We start from the raw sequence: 16,741 nt of genomic DNA, 5'->3' as shown, positions 1-16,741 counted from the left end.
ACTCCCTGTCTTTGACTGAAGAACAGTCCTCCTCTTTCTGGGGAAGATCATCCATCTTCTTTGATCAAACATGCAGCTTTGGAAGGGATAGATATCAGAAACCAGGTCGGACCTCAGCTGGGCCCGCCTTGGGCTAGACTGCCTTGCTAGACCTTGTTACAATCCTTCTCCAAATCCTAGTAAACATCACAAATCTGAAGAGACTTCATGCCACGTTACAACACAAACTGAACATCATTGGGCACCACCCCTAAAAACCAGCCATTCTTTTCTTCTTTATAATCTGTGACTCAAGAGGCCTCTTGCCCTTCGTATAGCATTCTCTGCAGCGATGGAAAACAAGGATCTCTTCTCAGAGGGTCCTAACTTGACGGCCTCTGGGATCACACCACCTCTTGGCATCCCATTCTCTTGGCTCTTGGCCCTGTCGTCACCTCTCTAGCTGAGGAAACTGACAAAGATGCCTTGGTGTTTTTGTCCCTCCAGCCTTCTTGACATTGAGAGCTTAACACAAACAGTACAGATTTGAGAAATTAGACAGTAAATCCTAGACAGTAAAAGATTTGAGGGTGAGGGGAAAGTACTTTCAAAGCTAGCCCAACTCTCACACAAACTACCTCAAGGACTGCTACCCAAAGAAACCTCTCTGGCTCTCATCTAACTTGACTGTAATGCATCTTGTGCTTCAAATGTGCCTCCTTTTGGCAAACTACCACCAGCAAAACAAAGCTCCTGACAAGAAGCACTTCCTGGTGGTTGACTTTAATGCTCCCTTTCTCCTTTTGATCTCCCAGTTGAGGCTATATTGCCCCCTGGCCTCCGGGCTGAAAATCCTCAACACATTCCTCTCCCTTTTGAGATTTACAACTTTTCTGACATTTGTAGGCTGTGCCCATCTCCTCTCAACTCTAGCCTTCCCTCCCTCGCATAATATTTAGGCTTTCTTTAGCCAAATACCACACATTTTTTTGGTGCTTTTAATCTTTTTCTATAAATCAGGCCTTTCATGGCATCTGAACAGCTGCTGGAAGACATATGCCCAGTCAAGTGCCATGGTCTCCTGAATACCAGGGAAGTAGAGCACTGGTCAGCGTGTGCCCTTGTGAATAGAACCATATAAAATCATGTGTGTTGATATAGTCTGTGGTTTTGGAAACAAAAACCGAAAGGTCACCAGGACACTTAAACATTTTTATCCAAAATCCACTCCTAAGAGGCAGCAGTAAACCAAATCTAAAACCTCACAGAAGGGGCTCTGACTTCTGTTCCCAGCACACAACCTTTCACTGTGTGGCCATTCAGCAATTCCCTTCTCTCCTTCATGCTTCAGTTGCTTGAGGTAGATTAAGAAATTCATCATTTTAAGACAATTAAAAATACTATGGAAATGCTAATGTTAATAATGTTGATCATAGTTGTTAATATTAACTTTGCTGTCACATGGTGACACCTTAGGCTTTCAACGTACTATTTATAGTCAGCTTGTACCATACCTCCAAGGAACGGATTTTTAAAACTGCTCCACTCATACACATTGGTACATGGCCCTACACAAACCAATGAACATTAAGTTTGAGATTGGGCTGTGGAGGGCCTTGGAGCTAAAGCATGTAGAGATTTCTGCTAACTTGACCAACCCACCCCAAAGTCTGTGGTTAATGGATTACAAATTTGGGTAACGAAGGACAATAAATCACAACTATAATAATAAAGCTGAAAGTACACACAATTTAAATAGAAACACCAGTGTTTTTTATCGGAAATGAAAGAAACCATTGATCATAGCAACTGTCTGAGATTAGCAGGGAGTCACATTTTCAAACATCCTGCAGTAAATCCAGAGCAGATCCAGCTGGAAAGCAAGAAATAAGACTTAAAAATTCATACCACGCTTTGAAGTTTGCTTCTTTCACAACTATGAGTCTCTGATTTCTCCCAACCATTCTGAGCTGCTCTTGCTTGTTGAACTTACTTTAAAAAAGAACACAAGCCACAAACTTGCATATAATCTTTCAAATGGACTCCAGCTTTTTGCAGGGATGGGTTGGTAGGGAATATGGATCCCCAAATACTTTCTCTTGCACATGAAATCAGCCATCAGTTCCCCGACTCCAACCAGAATAGAAAGCCTCCCAACAATAAAACTAGAAACCACTCTTGGTTCTAGGAAGCACTGCTATTTCTCTTGTGTTCTTTCCTTGACTTATCCACATATTTTACATTTTTAGTTTTCATGTGCTATGATCTATCGAAAACAAGTAATGGCAGTTAAAGGATACAACATGCCAGATGCTGGGAATACCAAGATGGCAGCCTAATAAGGTCTTCTTTTCCATAAAGCCATGTGGAACTCCCGAAGTGGGCCACGTCACCACAGTGAAGTAACTGCTACTCTGTTAAATCATCAGAAGAAAGCAAGCCAATGGTCTACAGCTTCAGTCTTGCACAGGGCTCACTGTTACCATCTGTCAAATCTCACCTACCAACTGTGTCACAGTAGATGGGCACTCAGCCAGTTCTGCTCAAATCCCAGGTGACTTCAGAATAGGATATGGCATCTTAGGCCATTTGGACTGTTAGATCCCTTCTCTATTAATCACTATGGGGAAAAGAGATATTCCCTATGACTGAGGTCCAATAATCCTTAGTATCTCCAATGACCATAAGGAAGAATTGGCAAGGACTAAGAAACATGTCCTTGGCCACAGAACAGTGTCAATAACTAAGCACAGAACTCTACAATAAACTGTATGTCTGAATTTCTGTCAACAAAATGAAATGTGAAGAAGAAAATACTGTGACTCAAAGTGCCTAGTCTAGAACAATATAGAATATACAACCAAAAAATCCTTATTTCTACCCCGATCTCTTCTGTTAAATGACAGATTGGATGACCAAAAGATTGCTACAGTCTTTTCCAGCTCTAACAAGTAGGATCATAAGGTGGGTCTGAAGATCAGGAACATTCACCCAATGATAGGGTTTAATTCTGATTTACAGAGTGGGAAGAATGAGTGTGTTGCTGATGTTACCCTAGATTAAACACAATAAAAAGGACCTTCAGAAATCTTGGCATTGGTACTTTGGCATACCTGCAACAGTCTCCCCTTCCTGTATTGCTATCTCTTTCTCACTCTGTATACACTTCACGTCTTGCCTCTTGCTCTCTCTGCCTCTCTCCACACAAAGGTATACAAAATCAGAAGTGTGTGCAAACCAGTGAGCACGAGAAACACACTGAGATGGGGTGGGCCCAAGGTCTATCTTGTCCTGTAATAGATTTCAGCTGCAGTGCACAGTGCACTGCTTAAACAGTGCTCCCTTGAAAACAGTTGTGGGGTGAGAACAAGCAGCCAAGAGCGCCAGTGATAAAATGATCTGAGTTGACCTAAGAGGAGTAGTACCCAGCAGGGGTTGATCCAGGGAAATGAAGTCCCTTCTGCTCTGATGCAGAGGAGGGAATACAAGTGACCTGGCCCAACTGAGAGATCTCTTCCACCCCAGCAGATCCTGTACTATTAATATCTGCCAGCTGCAGGCCCAGAGCATCCCCCTGCTGAGATCAAAAGAGCTCCTATCTTAGCTGGAACAAGGTCATCCGCACAGGGCTGTAAAAAGCGAGTCCTGGCTGGCTGCAGGGACGTCTATGGGGGAGGAGAAGTCAGGAGATGGGAGGTGCTCTCTCACGCTCCTTTAATCTCGGCTGACCAGCTGTTGCCCTCCCAGTGTTTGTAAAGTTGAGAGTTCTTTGTTTTTGTGTTGCTGGGTCTCCCCGCCCCCACCCTTATTAAATGTGTGGCTGAGTTGTTGGCTTGGATTAAGTAGACTCATGTTCACTGCTTGACATCATGGTATAATTCCCTTCATTGAGGTTTCATTCCACTGTTGAGTTATCCAGCTCCCAGGTGGGAGAGTCGAAGAAGGGAGAAGTACACCCCAAAAGCCAAGGACTTTGCTGGCACTGCTCCTGCCCTGAGCTTTGTGCCTTGAGAAGGAATGAGAGGACACACTGAATTTTCTCTATTTACTTAAAATATTTCCTCATATGTGCAGTGTGCTTGTCAGTCTGCAGCCTGCCTTTCACAAACTATTCCATTCACAAATTACTGGGAGAATGGAACTTTCGGGACTTACGCAAATTGACCAGAGTTACAAAGTCACCCCATCCCAGTGTGTTTCTGATTCTCACTGGTTTGCACACACTTCTGATTTTGTATGCTTTTGTGTGAAGAGAGGCAGACAGAACAAGAGATAGACAGGTAAGACCAGAAGTGTACACAGAGTGAGAAAGAAAACATACATGGAGGGAAGGCTGCTGTAAGGTATGCCAAAGTATCCGCGCTAAGATTTCGGAAAGATCCTGTTGATTGTGTTAATCTAGGGCAACATCAGCAACACAGCCAATCTTCCTACTCTGTAAATCAGAATTAAAACCTCATCAGTGGGTGAATGCTCCTGACCTTCGGACCTACCTCATATCTTATATGTTAGAGCTGGAAAAAACTTTAGTAGTCTTCTATTCATCCAACCTGTCATGTAACAGAAGAAGAAACTGAGACCCAAGTGATCAAAAGGCCTGCCCAACACCACAGTTAATAACTCAGTGGCAAAGCTGATACAATGAATGCTTGAAACAAAACAGAGCAATTTATATGTGTGTGTGTGTGTGTGTGTGTGTGTGTGTGTGTGTAAATTATAGGAACTTAACCATTGTAATGTATTTGAATGGGTATAAATGTTCTAACACATTGTCCCTTTTAATCCACTAATAAAAACCTTCATTATAGACTTTAGGAATATATTTCCATAGCCTCTTTATCTGCTCACCTATACAAAAAAAAAAAAAATCTAGAAAAACCAATTGTTTCCATTCCTCCTTAGATTTCTAGGATAAGCTGTTAACTCTTCCTTTGCTGTGAACACAATGTCAGGAGTTTCTTGTGGCAGTTACACTGCAGCCTCAAAGTAATTTCTTTTCTATGTGATTTGCTCTTCTTTGCTTAAGATAAACCAGGAAGGCAACACAAAGAAAAGTACTTACTGGTTTTCAAATAAGGAAGAAGTTTATTCTGGTCTCCTCCTCAGAGCTGAATAAGTGTGTGTGTGTGTGTGTGTGTGTGTAATAATTATAACAATTTTTAACAATGTTCATAGGTGCTTTATATGATTCTCATGATCACTGTTCTTCCGAAGTATTTACTGTGATACTCATCTGGCATTTATTTACTGCCTAGTATATGCTTAGAATTTTGCTAGTTACTGGATAACAAAATGGATACAAAAGAATATGACAGGGCTGTATCTTTAAAATCTGCCAATTAGGCAGAAAAACATGAAAAGTTAAATTAATTTTCTTTTCTTTATATAGTTGAGCAGATAAAGCGGCCACAGAGGAAAAACAGAGAGTGAGACCACAGACAAGGAGGTTCTGTGAAAGAGGCAGTCTTTAAATAAGCCACAAAGCAGTGGATGTGGGATGAGAAGAGGCAGTGGAAGTGAAAAAGGGAAGTGCTGTTCTGGAGAGGTAGAGCTGTCTATGCACAGGCATGGACCTGGGAGTGGGGAGGGGCAGGCAAAGAGCAGCAGGCTTGGCATAGGAGCTTCAGCTAAGATACTGGCAGGAACTAAATTTGAATAAAAAGGAAATGACAGATTATAAAGGGTTAAAAGCATTAACTTTATCTAGTGGTGTTTTGGAAACCAGTCTACCCAAAGGAGAAAAAAACAAAACAAAACAAAAACACCTGATTTTTAGCATTTGTTGATTTCCACGGTATAAATACTTTTACCATGGCTGATTTCAAGCTAACAAACCCCAAATCCCTAAATATTTTTAAAACAGCTTACTGATTTTAGCTCATTCTCAGAGAAAAAAAAAATTCTAAGATTTCTGAGTAGGAGAGCAGTATAGTAGAACGACGCCAGATGGGGAAGTTCAATTTGGTAGTGGCAGAATGGAAATGGTAGAGGCTACACTGGGAAGGTCAATCTGGATGTTATTAAAATAATCCAATTGGGAGGTTAGTAACCAGCTGATCACAACACACATTACAAAAAAGAGGGGACCAAGGAAAGATATACGTGGAAAGAAGTACTAAGCAGATTTGATGACAGAAGTTTCCGGAGGGAGAAATATTTGATGATTCAGGTTTTCAGCCCCATTGATGGGGGTTATGATGATGTACCCCTGAATTTAGAAGCAGGGTACACAACACATCATATAGTTTTCATAAATAAGCCATTAGTTTTCACTCCTAAAACCACCACTAAGAAGCAGAGGTGTGGTTCTTGCAATTTCTAAGACCATCAAGCAAAGTTGATGGGCAGAAGACCACCTGGACAGTCAGTCAGGAGCCTTGCTAGGCCTAAAAGTCTCCTGTATTCCATCACGAACAATTCTCAGAAAGTGGAAAGGGAGGAGGGGTCTGGAAGAGCTATGTACATCTACCCAGGCCTGTAGAATTCTGCATGAAAGATACCAGAGTATAGGGAGAACAACTCAGAAATGTCAAGTAAGCACTTTCAATAAAACTAGAAACCACCCTCTGGTTTACTGATGTTATTTCCCCAGCTACGTAAAGCTTATTGCCATCGAAACCATAGCCAGCCTGACCTTTGCTAGCAGAGGGTGGAGAAAATTTTGCAGATTTACCATCGTGGAGATTTTTTTCTTAATCTTCTGTAAAGCTGATCAGGAATGTCGTATCTCTGGCACATGAAACTGATGTACACTTTTTAGTCCAAAGGAGCTCAGCACAAAGAAAAGGCTAAATTGCTATGGGATCACTGGTAAAGCCAACCTTTGAGCATCAGTCTCAAAAACAAAATCATTTAACAATTCATCAGCCCTTATTCTAAGGACCTGAAATAGCCCACAGAGGAGTGACTAGCCTCCAAATCGACCTCACTCATAGAGGCAGGGTAAGAGACTCCCCAAGTATAAGATCAGATGCCAGGAAAGGTGGCCAAACCTAAATCAACAGGCTCTGGCTGGGTTCACTGGCCAGGGCCTATTAGCCATATCTCCCAGCTCTCAACAGGAGGTGGAGAAGCAGTGGGGCTGTATGTCAGTGTCAAGTTTCAGCCTCTCTAGGACGGATTCCTTACCTTCAGACAGGGACAAATCATCAGCTGGAGACACCAGGTCTGCCTGAGAAGCCAGGGCTCCACTCAGATGGGTTGTAATCTGATTCGTCAAGATAACCTGTGAACAGACAGGGAGAAGGGAGGGGCAAGGGAGAATAAAGACAGAAAAGACCAAATTAATTATTAGAACTATCAAAAGGTAGACTGTGGTTTAGGAGAAGACTGATAAATACAGAGGTAGGAAAACCCCAGCCCTGACTTTCGCCAGCTTTATCTTTAGGCCAGAATATCTAGCAAGGCCTAGCAGTTATTCAAAACCCAGAAAACTGAGGAAACAGAATGACTTTTTTCAGAGTAAAGCCTCTATCAATTCATTCTAAATGCTGTGTAAGTTAGGACTGAGGCATGTTATCATATCAGTTAAATAATAGACAGCTAACCACAATTAAATTCACATGTACACATTTTATCAGACTTTAATTTTTAAAATTATATCTGCCAGGCATGGTGGCTCATGCCTGTAATCCTAGCACTTAGGGAGGCTGAGGTGAGCGGATCACCTGAGGTTGGGAGTTCGAGACCAGCCTGATCAACATGGAGAAACCTCGTCTCTACTAAAAATACAAAATTACCTAAGTGTGGTGGTGCATGCCTATAATCCCAGCTACTTGAAAGGCTGAGGCAGGAGAATCGCTTGAACCCAGGAGGTGGAGGTTGTGGTGAGACAGGATCGCACCATTGCATTCCAGCCTGGGCAACAAGAGCGAAACTCTGTCTCAAAAAAAAAAAAAAAAGAAAAAGAAAGTCAGGGTTTTATTTCCAAATTTGTGAAATAGGAATGAGTTTGACTCTAAAGAAATAACACTCCTCTTTTAAATAGCTGAATTCTAACAAAAGAAGTTCAAAGTCTCACTATGTATTTAAGACACAAATTAACATAATCCTACCTATACAAAAAAAAAGTTCATAACATTTAAAATTCCTGGAAAGGACTTTAAAATTACCTAATTAATGTGATCCAATGCCACACAATATTTTCAAATTTGGTATAGTCAAGAAACTATTCCTAAAAAATCCTCATTTGTAAAATCTACCTTATTGTTTAGAAGCCTAGAGGAAAAATAAATACAGATTCTTTTCTGGAAAATTGTAACATAATGAATACCACAATCATTTTCCAAGGTTTAGATGTTCTCATCATGGGAAGAAACTATGAGCATCTTGGTCACTCAGAGGCAACGTCCCTTCTGAAAAGGGCACTGGGCATTTAGTACACAATTCAGTGCTTGGAATATTTGTCTAGCTGGACTGTGCTGGTCTGAACCAAAGGTCAGCTATGGTTGTTGCCACCCTGATTTGAACAGAAATGGAAATCACCTCCATTCTTTATTATCCAGCTTTTCAGTCACACCTCTGTCACTGTATCCTGAATGGACCAGTGACACATTATAAATCCTGTATCAGTGGCAGCTTAATTGAGGGCTAAGAGGGAGCAGGACAGCAAGGTCAGGTAAAGAAATGAAGTACTCGAATAGCAAAGACAACCTTTTAAGGTCTGTGTGCCCACTGGGCTTGTGAGCCTCCAGTCACTCTACAGTAATAATCGGATATTGCAGGATTCCACTCAGTATCTGCTAATCTTCTCTCTCATATTCTTTTTTTTTTTTGAGACGGAGTCTCGCTCTTGTTACCCAGGCTGGAGTGCAATGGCGCGTTCTCGGCTCACCGCAACCTCCGCCTCCTGGGTTCAGGCAATTCTCCTGCCTCAGCCTCCTGAGTAGCTGGGATTACAGGCACGCGCCACCGTGCCCAGCTAATTTTTTTGTATTAATAGAGACGGGGTTTCACAATGTTGACCAGGATGGTCTCGATCTCTCGACCTCGTGATCCACCCGCCTCGGCCTCCCAAAGTGCTGGGATTACAGGCTTGAGCCACCGCGCCCGGCCTCATATTCTTTTTTATTGCTACTTTCCATCGACCGGTGAGAATCACCTAGGTCTTCAATTAAAATGGCTGGAAATGGTCAAGTAGCCTCCTTGAAACAACTATTCAACTATATGAGTATAAATAAGGACTTGTGTTCATTTCTTTCTCTCTCTCTCTCTTTTTGAGACAGGGTCTTGCTCTGTTGCCCAGGCTGAGTGTAATGGCACAATCTTGGCTCACTGCAACCTCCACCTCCTGGGTTCAAGTGATTCTCCTGCCTCAGCCTCCCAAGTAGCTGGGACTACAGGCCTATGCCACCATACCTGGCTAATTTTGTATTTTTAGTAGACATGGGGTTTCATCATGTTGGCCAGGCTGGTCTTAAACTCCTGACCTCAAGTGATCCACCCACCTTGGCCTCCCAGAGTGCTGAGCTTACAGGCATGAGCCACCATGCCCTGCCATTTCTCTTTTATAATATAGGGTAAGAGCTTTGGAGTTCAGTAAAACTGGGTTCAAATTTTGATTCTGACCCTGTGTACCTTTGAGCTTCATTTGTTTATAGGTCAAATAATATCTATCTTATGGAATTTTTATGAGAATTAAATGAGATAATCAATGTAAGGTACTTAAAGTATCTGGCACATAGTAAATATTCAATAAATAGAAGCAACTGCTATTGTTATTATTTCCTTCAGAATGAGGATATACAGGTTAATAAATTAGTATATGTCATAGGCTCCAGACAGTTGGTTCTAACAATAGAATACTAAATCACAATTTTCTATATCAGGATACACTTTGGTACCTGATCATTTGTACCTATTTTAGTCTTTCCTAAGTTTGATTTTTTAATTTTTAAATTTTGTATCTTTTTCTTTTTTTTAAAAGACGGGGTTTCACCAAGTTGGTCAGGCTGGTCTTGAACTACCGACCTCAGGTGATCCGCCCACCTTGGCCTCCAAAGTGCTTGGATTACAGGCGTGAGCCACCACGCTCAGCCCTAAGTTTGATTTAACTGCAAAGAATTTGTGTAAAAATCTTAGTAAGAAAAATATAGTCATTATTTAAATCAAGGCCAATAAGATACTGACATTGCTCTGAAAAATACTATGTGCTTTACCTACCAATGAACTGAATAATATATTTGTCTATCTTGGTAAAAAATAAGTGTGGAACTTCTGAGAGATCTAAATATGTCAGCTCTAATATTTTTGTGATTCTTCTTAAATGATGGCTTGGTGAAAATGACTGGGACTCCAATGTCATGATTAATAGTGATGAGAAAAAATTTCTTACTTAATACCTACCATGCAAAGCATGTCACCATATACATGGGGGAAATCAAGATATAAAGGTACTGTATGTCTCTAGAAACTTACAGATTCAATGATGAGGCACTGACTAAAATATTTAGACCACTTTTTCTCAATTCACTAGTTCTGTAATGGAAACTTGTACTGAGATGATGGTTTTATTGTACAGAACTAATGAAATGATACCCTACAGAACATAAAATTGAACTACAGATGTACTTCAAAAGATACCCAGCATAATTTCCGCTTCTGGTGAAACAGTAGATGGGGAAGAAAATATTTTCACTCCCCAATGGCAAAAGAACAAGCTCCTAACTGATTTTGCTAATAATCCTCCCCCATTTAATTATGAGTCTTAAAGCCAAATCGCCAAAGGGATACATAGCAACCAAACTCAGGGCTTTGCTAATCATGCCATCTTACTGAATTGTTGTGGCTTTCTAAATATTTTCAGCAAAAAGGAGAGAATGAAAACATTTCCCAAAACAATGATTACAATCATCATAACTTGGGCAGAAGACTATAGGTATATTTTCCTCTGAGGCAATCAGGAGACTTGAAAACTCTACTCTTAAAATAACATATGAAATACTATTACAAATTATAAACAGAGTCTTACCACGATCTGGTTTCTAAAAGTGAATTCTAACAGACACTTCAGGGGGTTTTCCTGCTGCTTTGCTCCATGGGAAAGACTGAGGCTTCTGATGCTCAGTACTAAATTTGTGTAAGAGCAATTTGCACAGTGTTTAGGACAAGGGCTTTGGAATCAGACCTGAACTTAGATCCTGGGTTCTACCATTTACTAGCTGTGTGATATGGGGCAAGCTTCATAATCTCTCTGGGTATGATAATACTTAGCTCACATGGTTCTGAGGATTCAGCAGGATAATGCATAGAAAGTCCTTAGCACAGTACCTGGCCTATGGCAAATGTTACCCCATCATTGTCATTAGTTATCCTTTGCTGATTTATACCTTGCTTGTTTGTTTAGATGTGAAACCCATACCTGATTCCATTTTATATAGCATATAGCTCACTGCTGACAAATAATAAACATTTGCTGTCAATATGTTCAAAAACAGTACAAATTTAATTGAAAGTACATATGCCATTTTTGCTATTTCCCTAAAATACGGCTTATTGAAAACATACAACACACCCCCAACTACACACCAGCAACTACAATGCAAGACTAGAGTGGGATTTTTGCACAAAGGAAAAGATATATATTTTTAATGGTCATGATTAGGTCTGAAGCCAGGAATAGACAGAATCCAACTTAATCAGCTTCTCTTGAGGAAGAATACCATCCACCTACTAGAAGGAACAAGAAACCCTAAAAGTTATATAAAGTAACTTCTGTCTCAACTCAACATTATGTATGAGAGACCGCTTACTCCTAAGCTTCTTTGTATTGCCCTCTTCAACGTCGGTTGCTTACAGAGGTGTACGTATATATGAAACGGCCTTTCATATAGTGTCACATAGACCTTGAGTCCCATTTTTAATACTTTCCCACAAGGGGAGAGATTTCTCCCTTCAAAAGCCATGCCCCCAGGTTTCCAGTTTTACTCTGCATTATGTAGCTTCTCTAAATACATCTTACTCAACCCTTCTGTGTATTTCAGTCAAATATCTACACTTAGTTTAAGAGAAAAATTTGAGATCTTTAAAAAAGAAATACAGGGTATAGATTCATAAACAACCCAGCAGGTCCTTCTTTCACAGACAGCAGGATGTATAAGCTAGAGAAAAGAGATAGAGAGAGAGGACCAGTTAACAATGAGATGAATTGGTAAGGCAGAAGGCTAGGAAATCAATGTCATTTTGGTCAGAAGACAGAGGTTCCTGGCCATGGAAAACCAGCCAACACACACACAAACAAAAATACATGATTTATTTCTACTAAGTATTTAAAAAGGTAGTTTAAGGCAGTAAAACCTCGAGTTAAGAGAGAATAAGCAGAATAAGCTGGTCATCAGTCAGGGGACTGGGCCGATTGAGCCTAACTCTCTGCTAGTCTGTCTACCCAATGCAGACCCACAGCCTTTAGCTGACCCATCTTTCTTTAGCTATGCTATGACTAGACTATACCCAGACTACATCTACCCTCTGCTCAGGCTTACTGTTCCTGGTCTTAAGGGGCCACCGTACATGTCTATATTGACCTACTCTACATTGAAGGTTAGAAATATCTTTGCGGGGGGCCTCCATGAATAGCCGTTCTGTATATTGGAGCCTTCCATGAGTACTAGAATGCATTGGTGGAGAGAAAATGGGATAGCCCTGGAGGCCTGAGTGGGAAACTGCCAGGCCTGAAGTCACAGCCTTTGATGGAAGCAGCTCATTTTACCTGACTCTTGGTGGGTGACAAAGAGGAAGTCTGTGGTCAGCCAGGGATAGAATGGGTTGGAATGTGATATCTGGCCCTGTTTGGTCAGCAGAAGAGATATTCATGATCAGCAATATAATTACTGATTAAAGTCAGATTTTTAAAGTACCTAAGAATCTGCCAAATGCCATCATTGAGCTTTCTGTGGGGGCAGCTGAGAAGCAAATTTTATAATACCCATTTTCCACCAAGTGAACTGGTGTCACCTGTCTAATACCAATAGTAAAGATGAGATGAGGGCATGCAGGCTTCCCTGCCTGCTCTCCTTCTTAAAGGCAACATGGGACACAGGAGAAGAGAGAAACTCTCAGCTCAGACCTACTGACAGGTGACTTCTTCAAGCCTTAATGTCCTGCTCTAGAGAATTCCATCTATAAAAGTAATAAATAATCTAATGTCCAGAAATACACTGAAAGATGGCCAAGATGCTACACTGTAACAAGACCAATCTTGTGATAAGATTCTTTTCAGACTTTGCTAATAAATACCATAAATCAAGTAGGTCATTAGCTTCCGTTTCTATGAAAGTCAAGCATGTGAGGCAATCTTATATGAATTCTGACAAATTTTTGGTGGTTTTCAGTGGCCCTTGATAACATGTGGTTATCATTTCCGAGGCCCATGGGAAGTTTTGAAACTAAAGCTTTTCATGGAACTCATGTCTCTGTGCAACAGAGTTGAAGGGGTAGGCTGGGTTAGGGGATTCATGAAGCAACCTCAGGCATCTCAGGGGCATTTCTAGCCCATAAAACACCTGCCTCCTCCTCCCGTCCACTCACTGGCAGAAACCTGCCACAATCTAACACACATCAGGAAGTTTCAAAATCACTTTAACTGGGCCAGGATAGTGAGGTGCAGTGATAGTCCATCCTGGTACTTCCAGCTCTCAAGTAAACAGCAGCCCCTGGATAATCTGGGCGGCCAGAGAGAGAGAGAGAGAGGCAAAAAGAGAATGTGGGTGCTGACTCTACTCACCAACCCGCCTGGCGCTAAATCCAATGCTTTCAAAGTGACAAGCCTCTGCCTTTTGTCAGCTCTGAAGGCATAGTTAATCTTTTTTTCCTTTTTGTACTAAAAATGGTCTCTCTGCTTAAGGCACAGTTTTAAAAATGTTACTTTTGTATCTGAAGTGATCCTAATTGCCATATATGACAGTGACCTAGCCTTTCTATCCAGATGCCTGGGATAAGTCAGAAATTCAAATTTTAATCCTGGCTCTGTGAAGGGTTGCTGAATGCCTTGCTTTTAAGGAGACAGAAACTGGAACTTTCCTGTGAGAAATTGTTCAGGTCCATTGAGTCCTTTCATCACCAAGGTTTGAGAGAAAGGCCTGGAGTGGTTTTCCCCATGCCGTCCTCCTGCTCCCCAACCATGACGGTGTCTGCCCCAACCTGTCTGCTGTGGTAGGAGCTGGAGGTGAGAAGGAGACAGGAGGAAGAAAGAGAATAAGGAAAGCAATGAGGGCAAGAGCCAGAAGAAAAAGAGTGGGAACAGGGTAAGTCTAGAAAACCCACGCTCCCAGACACACACCTTTCCCCACCCCAAGCCCTTCCCGTCCATTTTCAGCTTTGGAAAGAGATACCCAATATTTATTAAGAAGAAAACTCACATAAAATATTTTGGAATTTGAGCATCACAAAAACAAATCTGGTTTTACTATTTGCTGGCTTAGTTTTGTCAAACTCTAGAAAATAAAAAATCATTCCGCAATTTAAAAAAAACAACTTTTATCTTAGCTTCAGCTCAGAAAATATCAACTTAGTTCTAGAATAAAAATCTGATAAGGTTTCAATATTCCAGCCTGCCATTTCTATCTTGAAGGACTGCATGATAATTGTTTTCTGGGAAAATCTGAAAGGCTGTGGGGAATTTTTCTTGTGAAATATTTGTAGAGAAGAAGCCAAACTTCAATTTTGCTTGAAGAAAACATGGGTGTGGGAGTCAGGCAGCCTTTTATTTCTGGCTCTGTCACTAACCTGTGCAATTCTGGGAAATTCTTCTAACCTCTCTGTACCTAAAAGTGTTGAGTCCACAAAAGATATGCAGAGAATGAATGTATTACAACTGTTAATGTGTCTGCTTAGAATAAATGTTTCATATATTTCACTCACATTAGGATGAGTGCTGTACTAAAAATTCCATCTTTGCATTGCTTCTTATCTTCAACCTTAAGAAACTCGTCCTACACAGAACCAATTGGCAGTAGCCAAGGAAAAGGGGGTAGAAAAATGGATGAAGGAACAACTTGAAATTATTTGTTTATGGTGAGAATACTTTCAATCTTAATAAATTCACACCTCTTATTATCAGCCCTGAGGAAAACGCTCTTCTGTAGATTTCACTGTGAAATCCATAGGCAAAGCCAGAGAAACACTCTGCCTAGTAGGGGAGTCCCTAAAGAAGAGAGCGGCTCAATCAGAGGAAACGCAGATGTAGGAGGTGAAAAAAATCTCCTCAGCTTTGCACAAGCACACACTCAATCACAGAGGGAGCTGACGCAAATAGTGCTTCCGTCCTACTTCTGACCACTGAGTTCAGAAAAAAATGCGTTGAAGCAGAATTGCGTCTGCCATTTGGCAAAAGTAAACACACAAAATAAGCATGTGGCTCCCTAGGGCAGCTTTCTCTTTGGCCTACTTCTCCTGGGGTGCACACACAAGGGGATGCAGTGGAAACTGTGAGCCGGCAGCTACCATGCCATAGACATAGGTGTGGAGAGCTGGTTCCACTGCCGGCTGCTCCACTGGCTCCAGTGGGCTGAGGTTAGCACGTGTTGGTTCCGGATCTCAGATGGGCCCGGCAGTTGTAAACAGGCCACAAACAGCAAGCTAGTGTGCTGTTTCCACCTTCACCCCAACCCTGGCGGCATCCTGTCAGTGATCTTGGGCCCACTGCAGGAAGTAACATGCACAATTGGGGAACTGTGACAATGCAGCCACAGTGGCTTCCAATGGTGCATTCGCCAACTGTGTGCGATTTTGCAGTTAGTATGAGGCCAAAAAAGTCTCTGACCAGCCAGAACCTGGAAGACAACGAGGCCAACAGTCAACTGACTCTGAGGTTCACATGGATGTGAAAGAAACTATCCTGGCCGGGCACGGTGGCTCACGCCTATAATCCCAGCACTTTGGGAGGCCGAGGCAGGTGGATCACGAGGTTAAGAGATCGAGACCATACTGGCCAACACGGTGAAACCCCGTCTCTACTAAAAATACAAAAAAATTAGCTGGGCGTGGTGGTGCACGTCTGTAGTCCCAGCTACTTGGGAGGCTGAGGCAGGAGAATTGCTTGAACCCAGGAGGCGGAGGTTGCGGTGAGCCGAGATCGCGCCATTGCACTCCAGCCTGGGAACGAGAGTGAAACTCCGTCTCACAAAAAAAAAGAAAAAAAGAAAAAAAAAAGAAACTATCCTATCAGCCTTCCGCCACATTGTACACGTCCTGTGACCAATTTGCCTTGGCACGTAGTGGGTATCCCTTTCTGCTACCTGATCACTGCCCACTGAGTCCCATAGAAAGGCAGAGGAGGTGAATTTCCAGCACCCCCCCACAAATTTCTGCTGACCTTTTTAGGTGTTTTTATTACTTGATGGTGCTTTCTATTCATGTGTGCTCCTGGGCTCTGGGGATTCCCCTCCCTTTGATTTGCAAGGAGGAATAGAAAGACACAGCTTTGTGATTGGTCCATCACAGACGACTGGTATTAAGTGATTTCCCCTCCTTAGACTCATTTGACACCAAGAAAACCATTCTGTTGAGTCACTTGCTCCTTGCAGGTATGAAAATATGGCACTTGGGGGAGTCCAACCTGATAAATACCAACATTGATAACCTTCAGCCTCAGCTACACTTCCAGTGGCTTATAGTAGAGCAGAGTTGAAGCAGAGGAGCTTCGGGTCCCACCCAGTCTCTGACAAATCTCCAGTGGAGGGTGAGCACCTCTGGGCTGACTCCTTGTATCTCTATGCCACCAGCACAAATGGCATCCTAACCACCAAGGGCTCTCCATACTCAGTGC

At 41.9% G+C, this 16,741-nt stretch overlaps 1 protein-coding gene across 11 annotated transcripts in view; it reads right to left on the bottom strand.

Moving 5' to 3' along the window:
- RAD51B (RAD51 paralog B) overlaps positions 1-16,741 on the bottom strand; it is a 769,161-nt gene that overhangs the window by 316,389 nt on the left and 436,031 nt on the right. For all 11 annotated transcript variants that reach the window (XR_001105026.2, XR_010342068.1, XM_021675056.2 and 8 more), the window contains exon 8: positions 7,108-7,204. Coding sequence is in view for 9 of the 11 variants with exons in the window: in XM_021675056.2 (XP_021530731.1) it covers positions 7,108-7,204 (97 nt within the window). In the remaining 2 variants the exon portion in view is untranslated. The remainder of the gene's footprint in view (positions 1-7,107; positions 7,205-16,741) is intronic.

Source organism: Aotus nancymaae, unplaced genomic scaffold, assembly GCF_030222135.1.
Source record: "Aotus nancymaae isolate 86718 unplaced genomic scaffold, 86718_ANA_hifiasm-v0.15.2.pri h1tg000011l, whole genome shotgun sequence".
Lineage (NCBI taxonomy): Eukaryota > Metazoa > Chordata > Mammalia > Primates > Aotidae > Aotus > Aotus nancymaae.
This window is presented reverse-complemented; position numbering and strand designations above follow the sequence as displayed.